General features: G+C 51.4%; 3 protein-coding genes and 1 non-coding gene across 6 annotated transcripts in view; 2 read left to right on the top strand and 2 right to left on the bottom strand.

The window, feature by feature from the left end:
• Positions 1–865: 865 nt before the first annotated feature.
• Positions 866–2,027, bottom strand: Dnajc30 (DnaJ heat shock protein family (Hsp40) member C30). Its single transcript, XM_076923151.1, has one exon. The coding sequence runs from the start codon at positions 1,979–1,981 to the stop codon at positions 1,322–1,324; it is 660 nt and encodes a 219-aa protein (XP_076779266.1). The 5' UTR covers positions 1,982–2,027; the 3' UTR covers positions 866–1,321.
• A 54-nt stretch (positions 2,028–2,081) lies between these two features.
• Bud23 (BUD23 rRNA methyltransferase and ribosome maturation factor) lies at positions 2,082–11,017 on the top strand. The gene is made up of 12 exons (XM_076923150.1): positions 2,082–2,220; positions 2,311–2,348; positions 3,363–3,458; positions 3,552–3,634; positions 3,856–3,952; positions 5,431–5,527; positions 6,920–6,970; positions 7,438–7,523; positions 7,984–8,029; positions 8,288–8,346; positions 10,327–10,416; positions 10,559–11,017. Exons 1-12 carry the CDS (start codon positions 2,173–2,175, stop codon positions 10,611–10,613), a joined length of 846 nt encoding a protein of 281 aa, XP_076779265.1. The 5' UTR covers positions 2,082–2,172; the 3' UTR covers positions 10,614–11,017.
• On the top strand, positions 9,843–9,975 carry LOC143438304 (small Cajal body-specific RNA 20). The gene has a single exon (XR_013107245.1).
• A 1,501-nt stretch (positions 11,018–12,518) lies between the features above and the next one.
• The window catches only part of Stx1a (syntaxin 1A), a 26,892-nt gene continuing 16,479 nt past the window's right edge, over positions 12,519–22,931 (bottom strand). The window contains exons 4-10 of one of the 3 annotated variants that reach the window (XR_013107087.1): positions 22,704–22,778; positions 21,920–21,993; positions 21,709–21,817; positions 21,177–21,250; positions 17,714–17,851; positions 14,353–14,545; positions 12,519–13,835 (exon numbers count right to left, since the gene is read on the bottom strand). Coding sequence is in view for 1 of the 3 variants with exons in the window: in XM_076923149.1 (XP_076779264.1) it covers positions 13,758–13,835; positions 14,353–14,463; positions 17,714–17,851; positions 21,177–21,250; positions 21,709–21,817; positions 21,920–21,993; positions 22,704–22,778 (659 nt within the window). In the remaining 2 variants the exon portion in view is untranslated. Of the gene's footprint in view, positions 13,836–14,352; positions 14,546–17,599; positions 17,852–21,176; positions 21,251–21,708; positions 21,818–21,919; positions 21,994–22,703; positions 22,779–22,931 lie in introns of those variants that run through there. The other 2 variants (XM_076923149.1, XR_013107088.1) reach the window with 2 other exon arrangements.

The raw sequence follows: 22,931 nt of genomic DNA, 5'->3' as shown, positions 1-22,931 counted from the left end.
ACAGAGTCATGAAAGCCTGGCTCATGTGCTGCTGGGGGTGGGACCCAGGGGTTCTCGCATTTGAGGTATGTACCCTATCAACTGAGACACAGCCTGAGGTCTGCTGCAGATCTGTAGTCTCTTGGCTTTACACATGGCCCCTGTGTGGCAATCTGTAGCCTTTTAAAGACAGGCCTTGCTATGGGATCCGTCACAACCCCCCAGCCTCAGCCTCCCTGGATTACAGGCCTACCCTTCATCTGTGCCTTGACCAGTGAGCCTCCTGCTTCTTCTAGGCCCAAATTACTCACACAGTCCAGTAGCCTCTTTAGAGGGGTTTGACTTGTGGCACTTGTGGTCAACACTGCAGATGCACAGGCCACACTCAGGAACTCAGCCTCCAAGTCTTGCCACAGGCTGCACACTTAGCAATGCAAGTGGCTAGTAAAAGAAAGACCAAGGACAGGCACGCTGTCCCCAAGATGAACATGACCCCAGTAACACCACCAATGCCATCACTGTGGAGCAGAATATGAGTAATGGGCACAGACCTTAGGGGGGCAAATCATCTCCTCCTGCTGTTAGGTTCACACAGCACCTTACCCAAAGCCACACCCTAGATATGGGAATACAGTCCTGTATTCCCTCAAGGCTGTTTTTTCTTGCTCCCACATAACAAATGGTGTGGCACAGACCTAAGGGAAAAATTGGCAATCTTTCACTAATTTTTTTCTTAGCGGGGAAGGGGGACACAGGAAGACAACAAAGCTGAGGCCTAAACCCAGTGCCTTTTGAATGCTAGCATTCTCTCACTGAGCTACATCACCAGCGTCATTGATCAAGTCTCACCTGTGGCTTGGGGTAACACAGAGAAACAAATTTCACGAGAGGCCCCAAGAATTAAATCTTTTTGGCATCGGACAACCAGTCTTATTGCACGGTCCAGAGGTTACAGGGGAAGCACCACTTATTATACAGACATGTGGCAGGGGACAGGGCAAATCTTGCTCAGGGCTTCCGGATAAAACTGCAGCATGTGTTCTGGGAGTTGGCATCTGGAAGGTAACTTCTAGAAATGAACAGGCACCCAGGGGATTCTGGAAAGCACTTAAATTTCTGTTTTCACAGGAATCTTTATCCTGGGGCCTCTTTCTTGGCTACTGAAAAGCGTGTCTTTTTCTGGACCAAAGGAGAGGGATGTGTTGATTACTGGCCAGGCTGGAGGGTGTCAGGAGGGTCAAGGGAACACCACTAGAGGAAGTCAATTCAATCGTAGACCAATAGTTCAAAGGTCTAGAAAGGCAGGTTTCTTGGGCTGGATCCCTTCCCTCCTTTTCTCTGATTAAATACGAAAGCCAACAAAGACGAAGATAAGGAAAAGGACGACAAAGAATGTGGCATCTCGGGTGTCGTCCCAGCGGGACCCCTCGTTGGCTTGGTCCTTCTGCTTTTTGCGAAGGGCTTCCCTCCGGGCGCGCAGACGCCGCTCTCTCGCTAGCTGTTCTCCGTAGTGCGCCTGGTAGAAGGCGTCAAAGTCGAACATAGTGCGACCGTCACTGGGAAAAGTCCGAGAGCCACCGTGAGCCCGAGGGGTGTAGGGAGGAGGGCGAGGATGAGTGGGATCGGCCACGGGCGTCTTAGAGGGCTTGACACCAGGTCCGCGCAGGTCCTGGTCGCTGAGCAAACCTCTGTCATACTTGCGACGGAGGATGGTACTGCCCAAGACCAGATAAGCTTCGGAGATGCGCGTGAAGCGCTCGGCGGCCTGGGTGCTCCCGGGATTGCGATCTGGATGGTAGAGGAAGCTCTGGCGGTAGTACGCCGCTTTGATCTGTGCCTGCGTGGCAGTGGAGGGGACGCCCAGCAGCTCATAGAGGGCGGTGCGGGAGTAAGTCCTCACTCGCGAGCACATGCCCGTGGCCGAACTTTGTGGCAACCCCCGGACTTGCCACAATTTCCATAGCGGTGACAGGGGCCACCCCAGGCAGCGCGCGGCCGCCATGTTGTGGCGGGGCCAGAGGCGGTGCCGAGGCAGCCAATGGAGGCCTCGAATCGTGAGCGGCGTCCTCGCCTTATAGCCAATCAAATAAAAGAAAAGGCGGGGAAAGTTTACCCCGAGGCGGTCGCGGATTGATGACGTCAAAAAATCAGCGCTAGTGTTCGCCTGTCCCAGCGTGTTACCCTACCTTAGAGATGGCATCTCGTAGCCGGAGACCGGAACACAGCGGACCGCCAGAGCTGGTGAGAGCCCGCCAGGTCTTGGTCTTTATCGAGAATGACTGCTTTTGGATTCTTTCCTTCACACTCCATGTGTTTTTCTCTTCTCAACAGTTTTATGACCAGAATGAAGCCCGGAAATACGTTCGCAAGTGAGGAGAGCATGGCTGTTGAGCGGCATCACGGGGGTCGGGATCGTCCCGATTATGGGCGTCGCTTGGAAAGCATGTAGAATTTAGGAGTGTGTGTGTGTGTGTGTGTGTGTGTGTGTGTGTGTGTAAATGCAGTTCTGCCACAGGTAAAGTGAGCTTTAAACCATTGAGCTCCAGGAAAGATCTTGCTACCTCGGTACCAGTGTGGGTATATTCATCTCCAGTTTACACTAGGTCGTTTGACGATGTGTTTTAAATATGTGGTAAGGTAGGCAACAGAAGATACGAATAGGGTACTGTCATATTGTATGAGTGGTCTGTCACTGATACACCTCCTGCCTCTCGCTTGGGGAGTCTAAGTAGAAGTTTTACCTTTGAGGCACATCCCTAGCCATTCACTGGAGGATTCTGAAAAGCACTCTACCATTAGGCTACACCCCTCTATTCCCCAGAAGGAATCTGTACTGTTAGAGGAAGGACATACTCATTGTGGGTTTATTGTGATCCTTATTTAAATGCATGATTGCACTGAGTTGTCATGGCAACCATTGACATAAATAATATCTGAATCCTTTACATGGTAGTTTATTTGGTTTTGTTTGTTTGAAACATGGTCTCCTATGGCCCAGGGTATTCTTGAACTTGCTATGTAGTGGAGGTGACTGAATTCCTGACTGTCTTGTCTCCACCTTACAAGTGGTAAAATTGCAGGAATGGTCCAGCAGGTATGGCTCTATGGAACACTATTCTGTGGGATTGTTTACCTTGGTTTTTGGAAAGACCAGGTGTGACCATTCTGTTCAATATGACAGCCAGTAGCTAGCTATTAAAATTCTGTAAGTCTGAATGGCCTAGTGTGAAGAAATGAACATACACACTAAATGAAATAAAAAGAATTTAAAGTAAAAAAAGTATCTCTAGCTGATTATTGCTTCCTTATTTTGCTGACTCTTTTGGTCTGGGAGAAATAGGACCCGGAATTCCATATCTGCCCCTATGTTTTTCTACTTCCAGCTCACGGATGATTGACATCCAGACCAAGATGACTGAGCGAGCACTGGAGCTCCTGTGTTTGCCAGAGGGTCAGCCCTCTTATCTGTTAGATATCGGGTGAGGTCCTGGGGCCCCAGGTCCGGTTGTCTGGGTCAGGGTGGAGGTTTCTGCTGTTCAGCAATGTGATTCCCAATGGATTGTTTCTTCCAGCTGTGGTTCTGGACTGAGTGGAGATTATATCTCAGAAGAGGGACACTATTGGGTGGGCATTGACATCAGCCCTGCCATGTTGGGTAAGTGTGTGCCCTGCCTTGTACCAGAGCCACTATCCCCTTTTGTGTGGAGCAGCTGAATTAGATTTTTGCTTGTTTGAGATAAGGTCTTGTTATATAGCCCAGGCTAGTCCCCAACTTGGGATACTCTTGCCTCAGCCTTGCAGTTACTGAAATCACAGGCCTGCCCACCACTCTTGTCTGCGTCAGCTGTACCCATGCTTTGTTCTCTCCCAATGTAGATGCTGCCTTGGACAGAGACACAGAGGGAGACCTGCTGCTAGGAGACATGGGCCAGGGAGTCCCTTTCAGACCGGGTTCTTTTGATGGCTGCATCAGGTGACAGTCTTTACCTCCTACTTTTACTTTCATAGATCAGCGTTTCCTAAGCCTGTCTGTATAGCAGTCATTGCATCACATTTAAAAATGTCCGTGTTTTGGAGAGCTGACTCAGTGATCACTGGGGCTTGTTACCAAGCCTGGCAAACTTGCATTTGATATTTAGAATACACACGGTGGAGAGAAAGAAGATTCTTCAGAATTATCATTTGCTCTCCATACATGAACCAGGGTGCAGACATAGTAAATAAATATAATTCAACAAATGTATATGTTCTAAGATTTTTAGATTTACAGGGACAAAGATAGCTAAGAAATAGTTGTGTGTGTGCGCATTCTTGTGTTTGTGGGTACAGACGAGTGGAGGCAGGAGAACACCCTCAGGTGTTGGTCCTCAGACACTGCCTTCAGTTTCAGACAAGCTCTCATTGGGAAGCTTCATTTATTCTTATTTTATGCATGCATTGGCCTGTGTGCACGGGCATGTACCACGTGCATGCCTGGTCCCTGTGGATGCTAGAACAGTGGCCAGTCCCCTGGAACTGGAGGTGGTTGTGAGCTGCTGTGTGCGTGGTGGGAACTGAACCTGTGTCCTGCAAGAGCAGCAAATACGTTTAATCGCTGACCATCTCTCCAGCCCTGAATGTTGGTAACCAGCTCTGGAGTATTGAAATTACTGTTGGAAATAGGAAATGTTGCTGCACGCGGTTGTGATGGCCGCGCTTGGGAGGTGGAGGCAGGAGGATTAGCAGTTCAAGCTCATCGTCTACCAGATGAATTGGAGGTTAGGCTGCATGAGAGCCTGTCTCAAAGTTAAAGCAATAATATTAAGAAATATGAAGCGTGTGTGTGTGTGTGTGTGTGTGTGTGTGTGTGTGTGTGTGTGTGTCAGGGGGGATTCTGTTTAAAGACAGGATCTCACTATGTAGCTAGAGCCTATCTGGCCCAAACTCCCTATGTAGACTCACAGAGATCCACTTGCCTCTGCTTCCCAAGTGCTGAGATTAAATGTGTACGGCACCTGGCTGATGTGTTGGTTTTGTTTTGTGGTGTTGGAGATCAAACTGAAGGCCTTGCTCATGCCAGGCTAGTAGGATAGTATTTTGTGACTGGGTGAAGAGAGGTGGGCCAGAAGTAAAGCACGTAACTGCAGAAGGTTTGGGATCAGGGTGGCTTCAAGAGACTTAATAGATACAGCAGAAGGATGTAGAGGGGCAGCTGAGAAGCTGGGCGGAAGTGCTGTCTGGTGGGTTTCCTTTGGTGGGAGAGAATGAAGGGGTAGAAAATGTTTTCCTGGAATGGCTGAAGGAAGTAAGTTCTTCCCCAAGTGGCCCTGTGCTGTAAAGAAGTGGCCAAGAGTGGACTGGCCCCTGCAGAATGGGAGCTCTAGGCAGCAGATTAGGGTGGGTGATGGCAGAGCCTCAGAATGCCTTTGGGGAAGGCATCGGTCCCACTTAACAGGGTATCTTCTTTTTCAGCATCTCTGCCGTGCAGTGGCTCTGCAACGCAAACAAGAAGTCGGATGTCCCTGCCAGGCGCCTCTACCTCTTCTTCTCTTCTCTGTACTCTGCCCTTGTGAGTATAAGCTCCTTCCTCTGCATGCATATCTGTCTGTCTGTCTGTCATTCTTCCTGTCTTGCAAGTTCAAGGATGAAGTTGAAGGGTCCCATGAAAAGGCTGCTAGAAAAGAGACACACAGCCTGTGGAGACTCAGCTGCATGCTGTGGTGTAGACATGGAATCCTAACACGTGGGGGCAGACTGGACAGTTTGGAGTTCAAGGCCAGCCTTCGATACATAGGAAGTTCAAAGTCAACCAGAGATGTCTCAAAAATGTAAAAGAAACACAGCCCAGGTGCAAAAGGCTGACATTGTGATCAAGCCTGGGGCCAGCATGGTCAGAGTTGGGTAAGGAGAGACGTGTAGCGCACAGCGGTTGGTCGCCTGCCAGCCTGCCGTCCTCTACAGGGTCCTCCCCAGCTCCTCCTATTTATTCATTTATTTTTAAAGATTTATTTACTTATTTTATGTATGAGTACACTGTCTTCAGACACACCAGAAGAGGGCATCAGATCCCATTACAGATGGTTGTGAGCCACCATGTGGTTGCTGGGAATTGAACTCAGGACCTCTGGAAGAGAAGCCAGTACTCTTAACCACTGAGCCATCTCTCCAGCCCTTCTTCAACTTTTTCTTTCTTTTGAAGAAAAAAAAAATATTTCTTACCTGTGGGGTGGTGCACACCTTTAATCCCTGTACTCTGGAGGCACAGGCAGGCAGTTCTCTGAGTTCAAGACTAGCCCAGGGTGAGTTCCGGGACAGACAGGGCTACACAGAGAAACCCTGTCTCGAAAAACAAACGAGCAAAAAATCATGCCAGGTATTGTGGCATATACCTTTTTCTTGTTCTTGTTTGTTTGTTTCTTCTTTTTTTTTCTTATTTTCTTTTATTATATTACACGTGAATGTTTTGTCTGTGCACCGCATTCATGCTTGCTGCCTGCAGAGGTCAGATGAAGGCAGCAGATGTCTTGGATCTGGGGTTACAGACACTTGTGTGCTGCTACATGGGTGCTGGGAATGGATCCCCGGTCCTCCAGAAGAGCAGCCAGTGCTCTTACCAGTGAGCCATCTCTCCAGCCCATGGCAAATGCCTTTAATCCCAACATCTACTAGGTTATTTTTGTTTCTTGTCCCTTTTCCTTTGAGACAGGGACTTAAACTGTGTAGACCAGGCTGGACTTGAGCATGTAGTGATCCCCCTGTCTCTGCCTCCCGAAGGCTTATGTTACAAACATACACTACCTGACCCGTTTTTCTTCCTACAACTGCAAGTTAGATGTCTGCTTTACCAGCATTCACCCCAGAAGTTCAGGAGTCTTTTGTTGGTGGTCGCATTCTGAGCCATCAGAGTGGAGCTTTGTCCATGACAGGAGTGCTGTGGTCATGACATTTCTGTTGCCTATAGGTCCGTGGGGCCCGAGCCGTCCTGCAGCTGTACCCCGAGAACTCAGAGCAGGTGAGCAGGTAGCTAGGGCCACAGGGAGGGAAGGGTGTAGAACATAGAACCGTTTTCTTCACTCGGCTGCCTTCTTGCCACTGGGCACCGTGACAGAACAAGGAAGTCATACTGCCTGGTGGAAACGAGGAAATGGGTACCCTAGTGATGGCACTATGCCACACAGAGATTCGGTAGTAACAGAACCAAGTCTGCTCCAGTTGGCCTCACTCATTTCTGAGGGCTGGGAGATGGGTCCCTGGACCACACTAGCAGGAAGTAAACAAAACTGGTTTGTTCCGAGACTCCCTCAGGGTAGGGATACTGAGACTGGCTGTGGCCTGAATTCTGCCTTGGTGGCTTTCCAGGCCTTGAGAATTGGAAAGGTCTAGCTAGAGAATGCTTTAGATTCTGACCAATGAGGGCTGAGGATATTTCCACCTTTTGTCCCTTTCTTGTCCCTCTGTCCTTCCTGACCCCCTCCTCAGCTGGAGCTGATCACAACCCAGGCCACGAGGGCAGGCTTCACTGGCGGCGTTGTGGTAGACTTCCCCAACAGTGCCAAAGCAAAGAAGTAAGTGCAGGGGGCTGGGCGGCAGCTCAGTGGGTGAAGTGCTTGCTTTGCGAGCATGAGGGCCTGAGGGACTGTTCCCAGCACTCATGTCAAAGAGCCAGGTGTGGTGGCTCTTTGCTTGTAATTCTGGTGCTCCGGAAATGGAGATAGGCAGATCTCTGGGGAATCGCTGGCCGGCCAGCCTAGCCTACCTGGTGAGCTCTCGGATAGTGAGTCACCCTGTCAAAGGATGGGGTGGGCTTGAGGAATGACAGCTGAGGCTGACCTCTGACTTCATGTGTATGCACATACACAGCAAGTGCTAGGACCAAGAGCTGTCTACACAGTGCTGGGTCCTTTCAGACTACTGAGTAGACAGAGGAATGCCGGGTGGGTAGGCAGGGCCACAAAAGATAGAAAACAAGGACTCTGCTGCTGCTCGGCCTTGTGAGCCAGGCTTCCTACTGCCCTCTTGTTTCAGGTTCTACCTCTGTCTGTTTTCTGGGCCTTCCACCTCCCTGCCAAAGGTAAGAAAGGGCCTGGGGCTTCCAGGCCACACCTTGTTTTTTCAGCACAAGAGCACGCTGGGAGGGCTGCTGTGGTCGAGTTCCCTGGTCCCCTGCATAAAGAGCCCAGCTGTTTGAGACTTCTGCAGGTCCTGGGAGGGAACTCCTACCCCTATAGCCCGTCTTTCAGGCCTATTGGGCTTACTCAGGTCTGGATGCACATGTTTCTATGTTGGGGCAGTGAGCTCCAGGGTGACTTAAGAGATTTGTTTCCTGCAGGGGCTGACTGAAAGCCAGGATGCAGACCAGGCCTGCGAGTCCACTTTCACCAGTGAGCGGTAAGGTGCATAGGTGTGGGGACCAGGCAGGGGCTGGGGCATTACTCTCTGCTTTCACCTGAGCCTTAGTTTAGACATAGCTGCAGCACCAGAGAGATGTTACAGCCAGATGTGCCTCTTGGGCTATGTCTGTCCCCTCTCAGGATGAGCACTGGGGCAGCCTCGGCGCCTTAGCTTCCTGTGTGAACCTGCACATGCCCCTTCTCAACGCCCTCGGCAGGGTGCTCCTGTACAGTTCCCACACCCTCCCCCAGCCACTTTCAGCTACAGCCCGGGTCCCTGCCTTTCTTGGCTCCTGCATCCTCATCCCCATCCTCCTGAGTCCTTCCTATCCACACACACAGCTCCCCACCGATCAGATACTCAGATCATTCAACAAAGCCCAGCTTACAGAAAGGGCATGTCACCAGCTTACAGAAAGGGCATGTCACCAGCAGACCCTAGTGTAAGGATGGAGACACCATAGATCCCTGGAGGGGACTGGATGCCTTGTGCTTCCTCTGCAAAGCTGAGTAGAAGAAACACCTAGAGTCCCAAAGCTCAATGGAGATTGAGGAGGGGACCACAAGTGGGTGAGGATCAGGGGCCAGGCTAGTGCAGCAAGCTCCTGAACCTTCTGAGCCTCTCACCTGCCCTGTTCTGTTTCAGGTTTCCACAGGGTCTCCCCCATCATTCCTGGTGCCCGAGGTCGCTTCCCCTTTCTACCTCGATGACTTTCTCTTTCCTTTGTTTAGTGACTCCCATCTTGTCCCCACTCACACTCTGCCCACACGTTAGCTCTTTGGTTCTCCCATGTTGGTGGTAACCTCTGACTGCACCTGACCCCGACCCTCGCCCACTCGGGGTCCTTTCTTACCTCCCCTGCTCTCTCCCCATTGCACTTTAGGACTCTTCTAGATGTGTCTTTTCAGCTTTGCAGAGGAAGCACAAGGCATCCAGTTCCCCCATGCATCTTAGGGTCCCTTAGCTTCACACTGGTGTCAGTGAGCGGGATGGCTGCCAGCCCATCCCTGCCCTTCTGAGCTTTCATCCCTCTTCCCTTCCTTCCTCACCCCTCTTAGTCCCTTGTTTCCCTCCTTGTCTTCATGGCAGCTAGGGGCCTCCCGGATTCCATCACAAGCCATGCTTATGCATCCTGCAGTGTTCATGGTCGTGTGTCACTGTGCGGCGGAAACTGACCTCACTCCTGCTGTTCACCGTCACAGTGGAGGGCAGGTCCTGACTGGCCTTTGGACCAGCCTGGGACTTCCTTCCATGGCTCCCTTATGGCCTCACGTAGCCTTCTTTCCTGGTGGCCTGGGTAGCTTTTGGACCTCTGCTCTGGCTCTGCCGGGAGGGTTTGGCAGGGCTAGGTCGTGGCTCTTGCCAGCACCCGCGGGCCCCAGTCTATACTGAAGCAGCCGGCAGCTCTCCTTCGCGCTAGGCTTGATGACGTCATCCCAGCAGCCAGTGGGAATGTGGCTGTGGGTGGGTGAGCGGGCACCCTGTTTTCCTTGGGCCTCTTGTCCACTGAGCTATGGGGATCACGTTCCTCCTCAGCCAGGGCTGGAGCCCGAGATCAGCCTGTGAGGAGCATTCTCGTCAGGACTGCTGTGAGCAGGCAGCCTTGTTTTCCGGCCTCAGACATTGACAGAAGCGTGACTGGGGTGGGGGGTGTGGTGGACACTGGCTTCTATAGCCACACTGAATTCCCAAACCTGAGGTGCACCTTAAGTGGCAACACTGGACTGTGCAGGTACCATGACTTCCCTTGGACACTACCAGGCTTTGAGTTACTCCTTCCTGGAGTCACTCCATGGACCAGGTGTGTGCCAGACAGAAGGCCATCTACCCAGTGACCCTTGCAGGGGCAGGGAGCACACCCCACAGCTCTGCTAAGCCAGGGTTTTGGTTCTGTTGCTGAGGCGTCTAGAGTGGAAATCACAGAAGTGGCTTCCCCTATGCACAGCTTAGCCATCCTCTCGCTCTGTCTCTGGCCAGGGCTCCACACAAGAAGGCGCGGAGGGACCTGGTAAAGAAGAGCCGGGAGTGGGTCCTAGAGAAGAAGGAGAGGCGCAGGCGCCAGGGCAAGTGAGTAGCGGCTGGGGATGGATGGCAGGCCAGGTGGGGGATTCGGCTGCCAAGAAATCCTCTGCATTTGAGGTCTCAGGTCTCTTCATTCTCCTGAGTGCTGTCTGTCTGTCTGTCCGTCCATCTGTCTGTCTGTCTGCAGGGAGGTCAGACCTGACACCCAGTACACTGGCCGCAAGCGCAAGCCCCGATTCTGAGTGCATTGCATCTAATCAGTTGGAGAGCCTGGCAGCCCACACCTGCATCCAGTCCTGCAGACTGCCCCGGCCACCCACTCTGTTCAGAGAGTGGGAGCTGTACAACCCAGGACCTGCCTCTGAGGAATTTTCTGGACTGAACTGTTTACCTCAGCAGCTAGCAACATAGTATTTTAAAGTTGGGAAGCTCTTAAAATATTTTTTCACTAAGAGTTCCAGGGATCCAGGTTTGGCAGCTCAGATCCTGTAATCACAACACCCTCCCAGGAGTCTGAGACAAGATGGAAAGTTCCAGGCCAGTCTGGGCTACACAGCAAAAACCTGTCTTAAAAAACAAAAAAAGAAAAAACATTTCTAAGGATGTTTTATTTTGTCCTAAATGCATTAAATTACTTTCTAAGTAACTGGTGTTCCTGGCTCTGCATAAGCCTGTGTCTCGGGTTCCTTGGTTGGGGACCACTGCATGGCTCCCAGGCAGGAACTGGGTTTACATGCCTGGAATGGACAGAAGCATCCTTGCAACTTTTGAAGGGCATAGGTGGGTCCTGAAATCAGGACACATCTTCCATGTCACTTTGTCATATGGTTTGGAATGGGGTCTGGGAGTTTGAGGTATATACTGCCTCAGGTCTCTGCCACTCCCAAGCCTCTTGCCTCAGGTGGGAAGTGTTAAATATCTTAGCACTTAGTGGCCTCAGACTCTGGGATGTGTGATATCCAACAGCCATCCAAGATGGCAGGGGATGGAAGTGGAGGGCGGAGGGCATTTGATAGCTCTGTTCTGTGAGCCCTAGGAGGGAGACTATACCTGGGCGTGGCACAGCAGGAAGGTACTGAACAGGGAGGCAGGGCAAGGGGCCCATGGCCTTAACCCCTGGAGGAGCGTCATCCAAAGTACCAGATCTGAGATATCTAGGCTCACTGGGTACAGTTCCTGCCAAGCAAATGAGGAATTGAGATGCCCAGAACCCGCATGAAGGCAGGTGCAGGGGACTGCTAGATGTCAGTTATGCAGAATTCCCCGGAACTCCTGGGACAGCTGTACCCAGGGAACAAAAGGTCTTGTCTGCCAAGGAAACAGGTGAGGACCAAAGTTGTCCTTGGTCCCCACACGTGTACACATGCTCAGCACACATGCACTTTTCTTTCGGGGGCTGGAGAGATGGCTCAGTAGTTACAATCATTCATTGCTCATCCAGAGGAACCGAGTTAGGTTTCAACAACTCACATTAGGAGTGCATAACACCCATTGCAGGGGATCCAATACTCTCCTGTGGCCGCCACAGACAAACACACTCACAGGACAGACATGTACTCATAAATAAATAGCCAGGTATGCTCCCTTTTAATCCCAGCACCTGGGAAGCAGAGCAAGCAGATCTCTGAATTTGAAGCCAGCCTAGACTGTATAGTAAGTTCCAGAACAGCCAGCCAGGGCTACCTAGTGAGATCCTGTCTTAAAATGAGCAAAACTTAAAAACAAGATCTGTGAGCTGGAGAGAAGACGCAGTGATTTAGAGCATTTGTGGCTTTACGCAGAGAAGATGGAACTGGTTCCCAGCAGCCACACGGGGCCTAAGACTCCATAAATCCAGCTGCAGGAGGTCCAACCCACTCTTCTGACCTCTTAGGGCCCCAGGCACACATGCATGCTGGTAAAACATTCATATAGCTGAGAGACCCAGAGCTTGGGTCTTGGCTTCCCCCAAGTAAGGATGTGGGGTTCTGGGTCTGTCTCAAAAGCCCAGATGTTACCCACTGACCCACCCCCCCCCCGAGGCAAATGAAGGCCTGTGTATTGAGGGGGGAGGGAATCCTCCATCTCTGAGCCTCTTCCCCATCTGCACCTCGGGTTGATCCCACATCTCCTACACTGCAGGTGGAAAAGACGTTCCAAACAGAGGCTCACTACAGATACAAATGTTTATTCTACATAAAAATCTCACAAAATGGGCAGCTGGTTGTACCAAGACCTTTGGTGAAGGGGTGGGGGTGGGGTGGCCGTGAGAGAAGGCAGCACGGACAGTGGTCACAGTCACTGGGCAGGAGCAAAGCTGAGGGAAAGGGGGCACACAGACACGGCCCCAGCTCCCGCTGCATGCAACCGCATGCATACTCCTTGCCTGTGGACGAGAAAGGGGTCCTGGGGCAGGGGTTACAGTTTTGACTCTGAGAAGCCCCAAGATGGCAGGGGAGGGAAGTGGGGAGCCCCCTCCCCAGCTGGCTGCTGAATACTGCATCCAGTACACCTGACACCACGTGGCACATCAATGGGAGACGGGGCAGGGTGAGACTGCAGGCCAGAAGTGACACCTAGCTTTTCAGAGGATAAAAGGAGCAGGGAACGGCTGTCCCCAACATGCAACTCTGGCCATAACTTAACCTGCCCGTTAGAGCCTGTGGGCTGAGGACTGTGGCCTGCTCCACCTCTCCAGCTCAAAGCAAGGTTGGAGATGGCACCACTAAGCTTCTTAGCAAAGGATCACTAGGCTCAGGCCCAGCCCAGGAATGACTCCCAGGGCTGTGGTAAGGGCAGCTGAAGCCAGAAGCGTTGTCAGGCTTTGCCCAAAGAGGAGGTACTGGGTGCTCCTAATACACCAGCAGCCATGGCACCCTGAGCCTCCTGGCAGTGGGCAGCTAACAAAGACTCCGTGCTGAGCTAACCCCACCCCTAACCTGAAAAGCAGCACCATGTGACCAGCTGGTCCCCACCCTCCAGGTGCCTTGGCATGGAGGGGAGAGCTGGAGAAGCCAGGGGGCAGGGCAAGTGAGGGCAAGGATGGGGTCCAGAAAGGAGACTGAGTCCCAGAGAAGAGTAGGCCCCAGGCCTGAAGAAAGGCGAACCTGGCCAGGGCCCGAGTCTTGCCCACACAGGCCTGTACCCAGCCCCTCTGGCTGTTCCCAATCCTGCTCCCCTCTGCCTCCTGTACAGACACACACTGTCACAAGATCATGCACACGACACGGCTTGGGGCAGGGTGGTGGGGACGAGAGCCTCATGGCAGAGAGGGAGCAGTGTTGGATGGGAGAGGAACGGACTCCCAGCCAGAAGGCAGGAGTGAGGAGGGCAACCCAGCTAGGTGCAGCAGCCAGGGGCCTCCTCGGGGAGACCTATCCAGAATGGAGCAGTAGGTGGGGTGGTTTCTATCCAAAGATGCCCCCGATGGTGGAGGCGATGACGATGCCCAGAATCACGCAGCAAATGATGATCATGATCTTCTTCTGCGGGGACACAAAAGGCAGGCCTCAGAAGAGCAGCGGGGGTACAGCGAGGGAGAAACTGGAATGAGGGCTCATTCCAATAGAGGCCCTGCCTAGAATCCTCCAGTGAGGGGCTGGGGGCGTGGCTCAGTGGTAGAGCCCCTGCCTAGAATCCCCCAGGGAGGGGCTGGGGGCGTGGCTCAGTGGTAGAGCCCCTGCCTAGAATCCCCCAGGGAGGGGCTGGGGGCGTGGCTCAGTGGTAGAGCTTTTCTCTAGCATTTGCTAGATCCTGGGTTCCATCCCCAATATGGAACAAATTAAGACAAAATAAAGAAAACAACCAAAAATCAGTAAAATGAGGACTAGGTTCTGGAGGGTAAGGACTAGGAAAGGGGATGGCCTAGAATGGATTGTTGTTGATGAAGTGAAGGCTATGGTTGGAGCTTCTGAAAACGGGACAAGGCAGGCAGGTGGGTCGGAGGATCCCACGGTCTGGGGGCTCTCCGGGGTATGGGCGTAGGCAGAGCTGGTCACTGACCCTGCGCGCCTTGCTCTGGTACTTGACGGCCTTCTTGGTGTCAGACACGGCCCTCTCCACGTAGTCCACGGCGTGTTCCACATTGTACTCGATCCTGTCAATCATCTCCCCCTGCAGGACCAGGGGTACCCAAGGTCCAGGCCTCCCTCCTCACGGCGGGAGGGAGCACAGGGTAGGGCTTCGGGAAAGTACCCTGAAGTCAGAGAGACGGAGAAGAGCTGCGTGAGGAGGATATGAAGCTTCTCACCTGTGCCACCAGGCCAGGCATCCTGAGTACAAGACATGCCGGGAGCCGCTCCCACCTTTCCCAAACAGCAGCCATCCTGGGGTGTGGAATTGGCCATGCAGTCTCAGACAAGGTTGAGGACCATGCAGAGGGTGGTCAGTTGTGACCCTAGGAAATGGACAGTGCCAGGCAAAGGCAGGGTAGGAGTGGGTGGATCACAGTCTGTTGCTTTCCCTGGCCAAGACTTACCAGGTAAACGTGGGCAAGCCTCTACTCTTTCCCTAGGGGAACAGTTCCAGAAAGCTCACATCTGCTGTCTTCAAATGTTGAAACCCTCTGGTCTGGCCAGCCCTCACAGTCCTCTTTGGGTCCCATGTCCTTCATCTGACCATGACACCTCCCCACAAGACTTACAGCCATGTTGGGTGTCAGTCTAAGTCTGATGTCTTCTCCTCAGGGTTTCTCAGGAGAAAAACAGCAGTTCCCTCAGACCTGCCCACTGCTTATATTACACCCAACCCTAGAACCCAAGGGTTCTAGCCAGGCATGATTTGTGAGCCTAGCACTCAGGAGATTGAGGAAAGAAGATCAGGAGAGTTCAGGGCTATCCTGGGCTACACAACAAAACTCTTTCTTACAAAGGTAAAAGAAATCACAAAACACATAGCGCCCCTAAAGACCATGACCAAAACAGACAAACTACAACAAAACCTCAACAAAGCCAGGTGTGCTGACAGCTAAAATTTTAGCACTGAGGAGGCCCAGACAGGATCCCCAAGTTCAAAGTCTAGCTTGGGCTAAACAGCAAGATTATTTCACAAAGGCAAAAGAACAAACCAAAACCAAAACTAAAAAGTTGACAATAAAAAGCCAGGCATGGTGGCTCACCCCTGTAATCCCAGCACTTGGGGATGAGAATCGCCATAGGTTCGAGGCCAGCCAAGGCTACAGGGGAAGGAAGACCTGTCTCAAAACAAAAGCAAAGGGCGGGAGCGGAGATGTAACTCAGTTGCTGTCCCAGCTGCCTTCGTGTGATCTCCAGCACTGTGTCCACTGAATACAGTCAGACAGGCCTGTGGGCCCATCATTTGGGGAGGGGAGACAAGAGAATAGTAGTTCAAGGTCCAGAAGGTGAGGTGCATTAGGGGTAAAAGCCTATTGCCACCAAGCCGGAGTTTATCCTTTGGCCTCACATGATAGAAAGACAGAACTTTCTCCTGCAAGCCCAAATGGATACAGACACAGACAGACATACAGACACAGGGATATAAAAACTTTTTTTTTTTTAAATAAAAATGTTCAATGTTAGACTGGAGAGATGACTCGGTGGTTATGAACACTGGTGGCTTTTGCAGAGGACACTGGTTCAATCCCCAGGACCCACATGACAGATCACAACAATCCATAACACCAGTCCCAGGGGGTCAGACACCCTCTTCTGGCCTCCATGAGCCCCAGGCAGTTAAGAGCACTGGGTGGTGTTCTAGGGGTTTGGGAGTTCGATTCCCAGCCCCAGACGACCATTTACAAAGGAATTTGATACCCTCTCCTGGCATGCAGGTGTCCATGCAGACAGAGCATCATACATTTAAAAACACACACACACACACACACACACACACACACACACACACACACACACACAAGAACAACAACAAAGCCCAAACAAATAAATTATAACAAAACAACAAAGGTCAAGGTCAACGTTAAGACTGAGGCTGGCATGGGATATATGAGCCCCGTCTCCAGAACAAAACACATCCGATAAGAGCCAAGCAAATAAATGAATAGCCTCATTCATATATCCAACACTACCAGTTACCACCTCGTCTGTCTCCAACTTTGGGTTGGCCCTGACCACTCCCTGTGTCCCACAGTCCTCCTTTCTCCTCAAACTTAGCCTCTTGCTGAGCTCTTGGTCCTGCTGGTCCCTCAGCTGGGAGCCCCTCCTAACTGCTCCTGGGAGCCCCTCCCAGCTGGTCCCTTTCCATCCTACATGTGTGTCTGTTGGGGCACAGGAAGTCTTGAGTACACCAAGTCCTGAAAGAATATGATGTCATTCCATGGACACGGTCTTTCATCCCAGCACTTGGGAGGCAGAGGCAGGCGGATTTCTGAGTTCGAGGCCAGCCTGGTCTACAGAGTAAGTTCCAGGACAGCCTGGGCTACACAGAGAAACCCTGTCTAGAAAAACCAAAATTAAAAAAAAAAAAAAAAAAAAAGAATACGATGTCATGCCATGGACACGGTCTTTCATCCTAGCACGAGGGAGGTGGAAGCAACCATATCTCTGAGTTCAAGGCCAACTTGTTCTATATAGCAAGATATGGTTTTTTTTTTTTTTGTTTTGTTTTGTTTTTTTTAATTAAAAATGAAATAGAAAGAAAGAAAAAAAAAAAAACTTGCAATCGAGTCAGGTAATAGGGCTGAGACGGCTCTGTTGACAAGCACCTCGATGTTGTTCCATGGCACCCATGTGGAAAGCCAGGCACGTGGCATGGACCTATAAACCCACTTCTGGGAGCTGGAAATAGGAGGATCTGAGGCTCACTGGCCAGCCAGTATAGCTGACTGGGTAAACTCCAGATTCAATAAGAGACCCTGTCTCAAAAATATATAAGGTGCGTGCACACACACGCACACACACATGCACACGAGCATGCAAGCATGTATGCTCGCGCACACACATGCAATCTCAGCCTTTAGGCTATATGTTGAACACGCCTACCTTGGACTCTCCCGAGCTCCCAGCACTAAGAACTAGTCCATTTTGTTCTATTGGAGCCTGTGCTACCTTTTCCTGCCCAAGAGCCATTCACTCGAGTGAGCACCGCTCAGCTGCCCAGTTCATTGCTATGCCTTCTGCTCCTGGCAAGGCAGCCAGTCTATAGTGGCCCTTGATACAGCTCGTGAAGCCAGGACAGGGCTGGGGTGAGAGGTCTGAGTCATGCAGGGTCCGGGGGGATCAAGCAGAGCCATGCGAGAGGGTCCCTGAAGGCCCTTACAACAGTCTATGGTTACCTGAAGATACTCTGTCCCTCCCGGGCAGGGCAGCGTGTTGGGTGGAAAGGGAAGGGGTTAGTGTGGCCCTGCTGCTGGGGGCCAGAGGCCAACATCAGGGACAAGGGTCCTCACCTGGCTCTCCACCAGCATGGCCATGTCCATGAACATATCATGAAGCTCCCGGATGCTGTTCTCCAGCTTGATGATCTCACTGTGTCTGGTCTCGATCTCACTGAGAGCCTGCTTCGAGATGCTGGAATCCATGATGATCTAAAGGGGTAGAGCAGAGGGACTCTGGTGCTGAGGAGAAGGGGTGGCCTGCGCGGGGGGGTGGGGTGGGGGTGGGGCTGTCATTTTTTTGTTTTTAAATCTGTACGTATGTATTTGTCTGGGTTTATGCACATGAGTGTGGTGCATGAGAAGGCCAGGAGAGGATGCCGGAGCCCCTGGAGCTGGAGTTACAGGTGGTTATGAGCTGTCAGACATGGGTCTTAGGAACCAAACTCATGTTTTCCAGAAAAGCAGCAAGGACTCTTAACCACAGAGTCCATAGTTTTGTCGACTTCACATAATCTAGAGTCACCTGGGAAGAGAGTCTCATATCAATGAGGACTGTCTAGATCAGCTTAGCTAGGGACACATCTCTGAAGGAATGTCTTAATTATCAGTGTTAACCAATGTGAGGAGACCCAGCCCACTGTGGGCGGCACCATTCCCTACAGAGAAGATTCTGCACTATGTGAAGAGAAAGCTAGCTGGGCTCTGGGCATGCAAACATTCATCCTCTCTCTGCTTTGACTGCAATGTGACTAGCTGTTTCAATCCTGTCAGCTAAAACATGACCCCTCTCCCCTGAGTTGCTTTTTGTCAGGGCTCTTTAATTTTCCCTCACACCAACAGAAATGAAAATAGAATAGGGGCCAAGGAGGGAGGCAGCTGCGATGAGTAGAGGTTTCCCAGAAGCAGCAGCCACAGCCTTTCCAACCTCCTGTTTGGCACCATTGCTAATTAGTCTCTGTGTGACTCAATTCCTGCCTGAAATAAGAAACTGATAACACTCTCCCACACAAGTTACTGCTCACCAAGTGCCTGTTTTATTATGGCAGGCATGGTGGTGCACACCTTTAATCCCAGCCCTTGAGTGGCATAAGCAGACCAATCTCTGTGAGTTCCAAACCACCCAGGCCTACACAAAGAGTTCCAAGACAGCCAGGGCTACCAAAAAAAAAAAAAGGGGGGGGGGCAGGGTGATGCTGGAGAGATGGCTCAGCGGTTAAGAGCACTGACTGCTCTTCCAGAGGTCCTGAGTTCAATTCCCAGCAACCACATGGTAACTCACAACCATCCGTCATGGGGTCTGATGCCCTCTTCTGGTGTGTCTGAAGACAGCTACAGTGTACTCATATAAATAAAATAACTTTTAAAACAATTACTGCATTCATTATTTATTGTATATGTGTGTATGTTCATGCAAGCATGGCCAACAGCACCTATGTGGAAGCAAGATGGGAGTCAATTTTCTCCTGTCACAAAGAGAGTCCTGGGCATCGAACCCAGGTACTTAGGTTTGGTAGTAAGTGCTTTTACCTGCTGAGTTGTCCTGTTGGCCCTTATTTGGTTGTTTTGAGACAGGATCTCATGTATCCCAGGCAAGCCTGGAACAGGCTATATAGCCAAAAAAAAAAAAGCTTCAACTCCTGATCCTCCTGCCTCTACCTCTTTAGTGCTGAAATTACAGGCCTGCAACTGTAATTAGAAAGAGATGAGGTTTGAGCCCCAGGTTTCACAGTGGCGGGCAAGAACTTTGACAATTGAGCTATAGCCCAGTCTTTTTCTCTTTCTCTCTCTTTCTCTCTTTCTCTCTCTCTCTTTCTTTCGTTCTCTCAAAATTTTATTTATTTTATGTATATGAGTACACGGTAGCTGTCTTCAGATACACCACAAGAGGGCATCAGATCCCATTACAGATGGTTGTGAGCCACCATGTGGGTGCTGGGAATTGAACTCAGGACCTCTGGAAGAGCAGTCAGTGCTCTTAACCGCTGAGCCATCTCTCCAGCTCTGTTTTTTTTTTTTTTTTTTTGAGGGGGGGGCGGTGTCTACACATTTATTTACTTATTTTCTAAGATTTATTTATTTTTATTTTATGTGCATTGTGTTTTCCCTGTGTGTGTATATGTGTGTGTATGTGAGAGAGAGGAAAAAAGAGAGGGGGAGAGAGAGAAAGAGAGAGAAAGAGAGAGAGAATGTGTAATTCAGGTCCTCTGGAACTGGAGTTATAGACAGTTGTGAGCTGCCATGTGAGTTCTAGGAACTAAACCCTGATCCTCTGAAATTAAAAAACATTTTTTAAATTTGTGTGTGTGTGTGTGTGTGTGTGTGTGTGTGTGTGTGTGTGTGTGTGCATGAGTACATCCAGGTCTGTGTAACAACCTGCACACTGCAGAGGGACAAGGTGTCTCCTCTATCACTCTCTAGCTCACCACATCTGTCTCCATGTATTTGCATATGGGGTATATGACATTACAGCTTGCTTCTAGTCAGAGGACAACGAGGAGAAGGAAGCCAGTTCTCTCCTTCCACCTCGGGGGTCTCGGGGATGGAACTCAGGCTATAAGGAGCAGCTAGCATCAAGTCCCTCCCCCTTCTTAGACAGACAGTCGTCTCTTCCCGCTGAACCAGAAATTTGTCTTTTTGGTTGGGCTGGCTAGCCAGTGAGCTCTCAGCTTTGGCCTGGGTCTGCCCCCTCACTGCTGGAATTACAGGTACACACAGTTTGGTTTTTTACACAGCTCATCCCCCAATGAGTTGTGTAGCCAAGGAAGATAGAGTCCTTCTTCCTCCATCCCTCCCTCCCTCCCTCCACCCGCCCAGTGCTGGGACAACAGGTGTGCCTGTGCCTGCTGGCTACCCTGGCTGGCTTTAAACTGGCAGCAATACTTTTTCCTGTTTACATTTTATTTGTGTATGTGTGATGTGTGTGTGTTTATGGTGTGTGAATATGTGCTGTGTGCATGTGTCCATGTGTTACATGTGTGTAGTGTGATTGTATGTATGTGTGGTGTGTGTGCATATATGTATGTGTGTGTGCGTGGTGTGTGTATGTTCATGTGTATATGTATGCATGTGTTATATATGTAGTGTGAGTGTATGTATGTGTGGTGTTTGTGCATATGTGTGTGTGCACATGTGTGTGTGCGTGGTGTGTGTGTATATGTATGTTCATGTGAATATGTGTGCATGTGTGTAGTGTGAGTGTATGTATGTGTGGTGTGTGTATAGACAACGTGCAGTTCTCTCTTCTACCATTTGAGTCCCAGGGATCCAGCTCAGGTTGTCAGGCCTGGCAGGCAGTTCCTTTACCTGATCTTAACCTGAACACAAGTCTTGAATTTCACCGTTGCCGCTGACAGTTACGTGACCCTCAATCTGGTCCCCTCCCTTCACTTCTGAGTCAGGCTTTCTCTAAAATCTGCCTCATTTGGGCGCTGTATCCAAACACTACTCTGAGGCTGGGTTTGACCCACACACTGTGCTGTAGTGTGGGGGGATGTGGTTAATGGGTCCTGGTTACAGGGGAGGGGTTCACACTCACCCCCGAGGCAAAGATGGCAGGGTTGCCACTCTCCAGCATGTCTTCCAACTCCTCACTGGTCGTGGTCCGGCCGGCTGTGGATGGGGTCACACTAAGTCACGCCCTCTCCCGGGAGCTCAATAGCTTCCAACCAGAGCTCCACCCTCAACCACACCCGTAATTATAAGCCCCGCCCCCAGGGTCTTAGGGCTGGCCCTATCCCCATCTCTAGCCACAGGCTTCACCAATGTCCTCATCCCCCACCCGGATTCCCCCCCACCCCCCGCCAGGCCATATGTGTACCACGAGGTCCTACCCATCCCCACTTTATCTAGCCCAACACCCCATACCTAGACTCCCCCTCCAACCCAGGTCACACCCCTAGCCACAGGCCACACCTACCACCACTTGCCTCAAACCACAACCCCAGGCCCTCCCTGCTCGTGTCTCCAACTCGCGAGCCCACACTACTTCTCTAGCCAGCCACGAGCCCCGTTTACCACTTCTTCAGCCACAGGCCCTCCCTTCCAGCCCGGACCCCGCCCCAGCTCACTGATCTCCAGCTGCCTCTGGATGCGCCCTTTGCAGCGTTCTCGGTAGTCTGACTGAGTGGCGTTGTACTCGGACATGACCTCCACAAACTTTCGGGACAGCGTGGAGTGCTGGGAGTCGGGGAGCGGGGAGACAGGGGTACCTGTAGGTATTGGGCTCCACAAAGGACCCAGAGACTCAGATGCCCGCCCACCCTCGCCATCCGGCTGCACCTGCGTCTTCCGGATCCTAAGGTCGGCTGATGAGCGGTTCAGACCTTCCTCTTGCTCGATGCTTTGCTCGATGCCTGGGGTGGGGAGGTGGAGGGTAGGAGTCCGCTGAGCAGTAGAGCCTTACCCTGCCGCCAGGCATCGGCCCCACCCATAAGTCAAGGATTCGTCTCCCCTCCCCAACCACAAGGGATGGGAGTCACTTAGAAGGCAAATTGTAAACAACGGAGGTGGGACCAACAGCAGTCCTTTCAGCAGGGACGTGTGTGCAGCTGTGTACTCTCGTGTGTGATCACACACACACACCTGCACACCCAGATGTACCTGCTGTGCTGGGTCTGGCAGCTCAGGCCACTTTGTGACCCGATAATCCCTCTTTTGCGCAGGAAGGTGGGGAGGACCAGGTGTCTATCCACCCCACGGTAGAACATGTCCCCTAAGGAGCCCTGGCCACAGGACATGCATGCATGTCTGTGAACAGGGACAACATGTGGTCTATGCATGAATCCTCTTGGGGGGGGGTGCTTTTTTAATTTAAAAAATATTTTTTAATTTATTATTTCTATATAATTCTCATATAGCCCAGGCTGGCCTCAAGCTATGTAGACTAGGCTGTCCTGATCCTCATACCTCCACTTTCTGAGATTACAGGTGTGAGTTTCCACACCCAACTTATGGGGTTCTGTGAGTTGAATTCGGAGCCTCATGTAAGCTGGACAAGCACTGTACCAAATGAGCCACGTCCCCAGCCACCACTGAGCCATATCCCCAGCCATCAGAGACTTACTCTTTAGCTTGGAGCGAACTTTGTTCGCTGTCTTCTTAATGTCCGACATGAGCTCTTCCAGTTCCTCCTTGGTCTCTGTGAGGTGGAAGGGGTGGGGGTGGTGGGAGAGGGGAGAAGACATGGTGTGGATCCCAGCCTCTCACACTAGGAATGGACTGGAGGTCTCTGGGCAAACCCTGGCCTTGAGATCTCCCTCCTTCCCTTGGCCACATCTTGGTCTACAGCTGC

The sequence above is a fragment of the Arvicanthis niloticus genome, chromosome 24 (assembly GCF_011762505.2).
Source record: "Arvicanthis niloticus isolate mArvNil1 chromosome 24, mArvNil1.pat.X, whole genome shotgun sequence".
NCBI lineage: Eukaryota > Metazoa > Chordata > Mammalia > Rodentia > Muridae > Arvicanthis > Arvicanthis niloticus.
The sequence above is the reverse complement of the archived record's forward strand: the minus strand, read 5'-3'. Positions and strand labels throughout refer to the sequence as shown.

Coding starts and splice junctions, on each gene's coding strand:
- Dnajc30 (XM_076923151.1), bottom strand. CDS start 1,981: ATGGCGGCCGCGCGCTGCCTGGGGTGGCCCCTGTCACCGCTATGGAAA.
- Bud23 (XM_076923150.1), top strand. CDS start 2,173: ATGGCATCTCGTAGCCGGAGACCGGAACACAGCGGACCGCCAGAGCTG. Junction 2,221..2,310: donor ACAGCGGACCGCCAGAGCTG/GTGAGAGCCCGC, acceptor TCTTCTCAACAG/TTTTATGACCAGAATGAAGC. Junction 3,953..5,430: donor TCTTTTGATGGCTGCATCAG/GTGACAGTCTTT, acceptor CTTCTTTTTCAG/CATCTCTGCCGTGCAGTGGC.